The 3108-nt window shown below is 46.7% G+C and overlaps 1 protein-coding gene across 1 annotated transcript; it reads right to left on the minus strand.

Annotated features, from left to right (window-relative positions):
• Positions 1-650: 650 nt before the first annotated feature.
• On the minus strand, positions 651-1864 carry LOC142765201 (G-protein coupled receptor moody-like). Its single transcript, XM_075865832.1, has one exon. The coding sequence runs from the start codon at positions 1805-1807 to the stop codon at positions 719-721; it is 1089 nt and encodes a 362-aa protein (XP_075721947.1). The 5' UTR covers positions 1808-1864; the 3' UTR covers positions 651-718.
• Between the last annotated feature and the right edge of the window lie 1244 nt (positions 1865-3108).

The raw sequence follows: 3108 nt of genomic DNA on the forward strand, positions 1-3108 counted from the left end.
AGGGCAGCTTATCTCCCTGCCGTTGAATCAGCCGTTTTATATTACACGACACAAAAACAAACCATGGCACACGCTAGAATAACATCACGCTGCAGCTGCACTAGTAGAAATAGTGCGTGCTCCAGCATTTACCAGCGCTTGCCAGTGAAAATTCCAGCGCTTCCAGCGCTTCCAGCGCTTCGCACTGCGCACCAGCATCACAGCGGTTGAGCCAGCACCGCTAACAGTGCGACACAGCTTTTTCCTAGTGTGCCCAGCAAAGTGCCAGTGATTACAAGCGTGTACCACTGTCTCCAGCGCGTACCAGTGCCAAAAAGCGTACTGGCATCACGCTGTTTTTGCAATATGTTTCAAAAAATACTTATTTTTGTGGTATTATACCCTTCATACTTTCCAGTGACAAAATTTACTTCATCACCCAGCAGATATCTGAAACAAAAAAGAGATTCGCGATGCCCTTTAGCTCAACCAGAATATTAAACTTTCACAAAAGACTAGTGATTTTTGGGAACAAAAAGAGATAGGCCAATCTAATCGGAACTTAATAAGAAAAATGGGGAAAGTTTTCAAAATTTGATTTGTCATGCTTGCAAAAACAGTGTGTTATTGGACATGGAAGCCCTCAAAAGCAACGAAAAGAGCCATAAAACTCTCTGTCAAGAATGTATGCTTTACCGTCCAGGAAATTTAGCGGTGAATACACATTTGTCTTTCATATTCACAAAGGTGTCTCTTGACTTCCAGTGCTTTCGGAGAGTGCCGCACTCTTAGCACACGGCCAGAGTTGTTTGTATGCTTGCCGGTACTCGAGACTCATGCAGATGTATATGATCGGGTTCACACATCCCGAGAAATAGAACGTCAGGTACGCGAATACCTGGATTCCGGGGTAATTGTCCAGCAAACGAAAAGCCTTCAACACCAGCAGCGGTAAGTAACAAAGAGTGAAAGCCGTGAAAATGGCAAACACAGTTTTCAGCAGACGCCAGTCCTTAGCGATGCGACGCTGCTGGCACTGAACCTTCTCCTCGGAGATAGGTTCACCGGCGTGTCGCATGGCGAAGAGCCGGGCCACGAAGGCTGCCGACTTGTGGTTAGTACTGTACTGGCGCAGGTTTCGCTGCGTCTGACGTACGATCCAGTATATGCGGCTGTAGCATATGACGAAGGACGTGGCAGGCACGAAGTATGCCACCATGAAGAGGAACGCCTTGCTACTGCGACCGTTCTTGGGAACCACGCTGCATGTACCGATGTCAGCGTCCCACCCGAAGCGCCCCCAAATTCCGGCTGTGGGCCATATGAGCAGAGAGAGCGTCAGCAGCCAAGTGACAGTGACGACGAGTAGGTTGTTGCCTTCGGTAAAGGCACGGCTGTACAGCCGGGGCTTCACTATCACCACGTACCGGTTGATGCTGATGGCCATTACTGTGAAGATGGACGCGCCGGTGTTGAAGAAGCGGCTCACCCCGTACGCCACGCACAGGCCATCGCTGTACACCCAACCGGCGTTCCAGAAGACAGTCGCAGCCAGCGGCGTGCTCAGCGCCGAAAAGAGAAGATCGGTGAAGCAGAGGTTCAAGACGAGCGCCGTGGTGGCGTTCTTAAGGAGTTTCGACGACCGCAGCAGCGCAGCGATGGAGACGGCGTTGGAGAACACGCCGAAGACCGCCATGCACACGAGAGCCACAAATCCACTGGTGAGAATATGTCGTGGGTAGTTTTCAAAGCGCAAGTTGACGTCCGTCGCATTGTCCTGTGAAGCAATCTCACTCGTAGGAAAAAGTGCGAGGAGTGTTCCGTTCATTCTTCGCTCTACTCCCGTCGTGTAAGAACTGTAATCAAACCACTCCAACGCCCAAAGAGGAAGCGTCGCCTGTAGGTTTCCGTCGCCACGTGCGCAAGTGATAAACCCTACTTCCGCACACTGTGGGATGACGTTTCACGCTACGCTGTCTGGATGCTTCGTGAGCTCTTTTTGAGGAGCGGCTACCGGTGTTATTGGCTCAGAGGTTTTGAGAACCACGCACTGCCATTTCAACAAGTCGAGAAAGAAAGAAATTTAATATAATAGGATCATTCTCACATGCAGAGTTTCTATGGGCGCTGAAACACTAGATATTTTCCGCTTGTTGCTTCGGCGTCGTTATATGTATTTAGTTATTTGCAGCGAAAGTCAATGCTATCTAAGTGATGAATTCGAAAGTTGTCCTAAAAGCGTTTCAAAAGAAGTGTTATGTATCCTCATTTCCATCGAGTCAATTCTTTCTTTGTTACCTTGGAATCCGTTATGTGCTTGAGTTGTTCACCTGCACAGTAACTGCGATCAGTTACAAGTAATACTTCCGTTTCGTTCAAGATAATAAAACTAACCGACAATAACAAGAGCATTGGATGAGTTATTCGAGGGTCGCGTGTTCGGATAATGCGAATGGAAAGTTATTTGTTCGTCAAATTTTCTTTTTTCACAGCTACATTACCATTCAATCAAGTGGAATGCGGAGCCAGTTGGTACCACATACTTTGGAAATATATCCGCGCACAACAAATCAAACAAATACAATCTAATCTTGCCGGCTTAAAAAAGCAAGTGTGTTTTGTTCTCCTGGAAGAGAGGCGTTCAATACGAACCCGATATCGGACTACATGGGCAAAGTCTTTCTGTTAATACTGAACACAAATACTTGGACCTATCTCGAACGCCAAGCCAACCTTAATACCACACATCAAGCATCTAAAAAACAAGTTCATAAAAACCATGAATGTTTTAAAAGTGTTGTCCCGCTTTATGTGTGGAAGAGACAATAGGTGTCTGATCAATTTGTGTACAAGCCTCATACATACTAGCCTAGACTATGGGGTAATAGCATATTATTCTGCGACACCTACTGCCCTTAAAATGCTTGACCTTGTTCATCATTAAGGCCTCCGCCTCTTGAAGGTGATTTTCGCACTAGCCCCGTAGAAAGCCTGTTCGTAGAATTGACTGAATGGTCGCTCCACATATAGAAATGTTACATGTCTTAGTGAACGCAGACAAGAAACATTCTTCACACTCCACAATAATTGATATGTCAAGCCTTGCTAAGTTTGAGACATAGCCTTCTA

This window comes from Rhipicephalus microplus, chromosome 6, assembly GCF_043290135.1.
Source record: "Rhipicephalus microplus isolate Deutch F79 chromosome 6, USDA_Rmic, whole genome shotgun sequence".
NCBI lineage: Eukaryota > Metazoa > Arthropoda > Arachnida > Ixodida > Ixodidae > Rhipicephalus > Rhipicephalus microplus.

Coding starts and splice junctions, on each gene's coding strand:
- LOC142765201 (XM_075865832.1), bottom strand. CDS start 1,807: ATGAACGGAACACTCCTCGCACTTTTTCCTACGAGTGAGATTGCTTCA.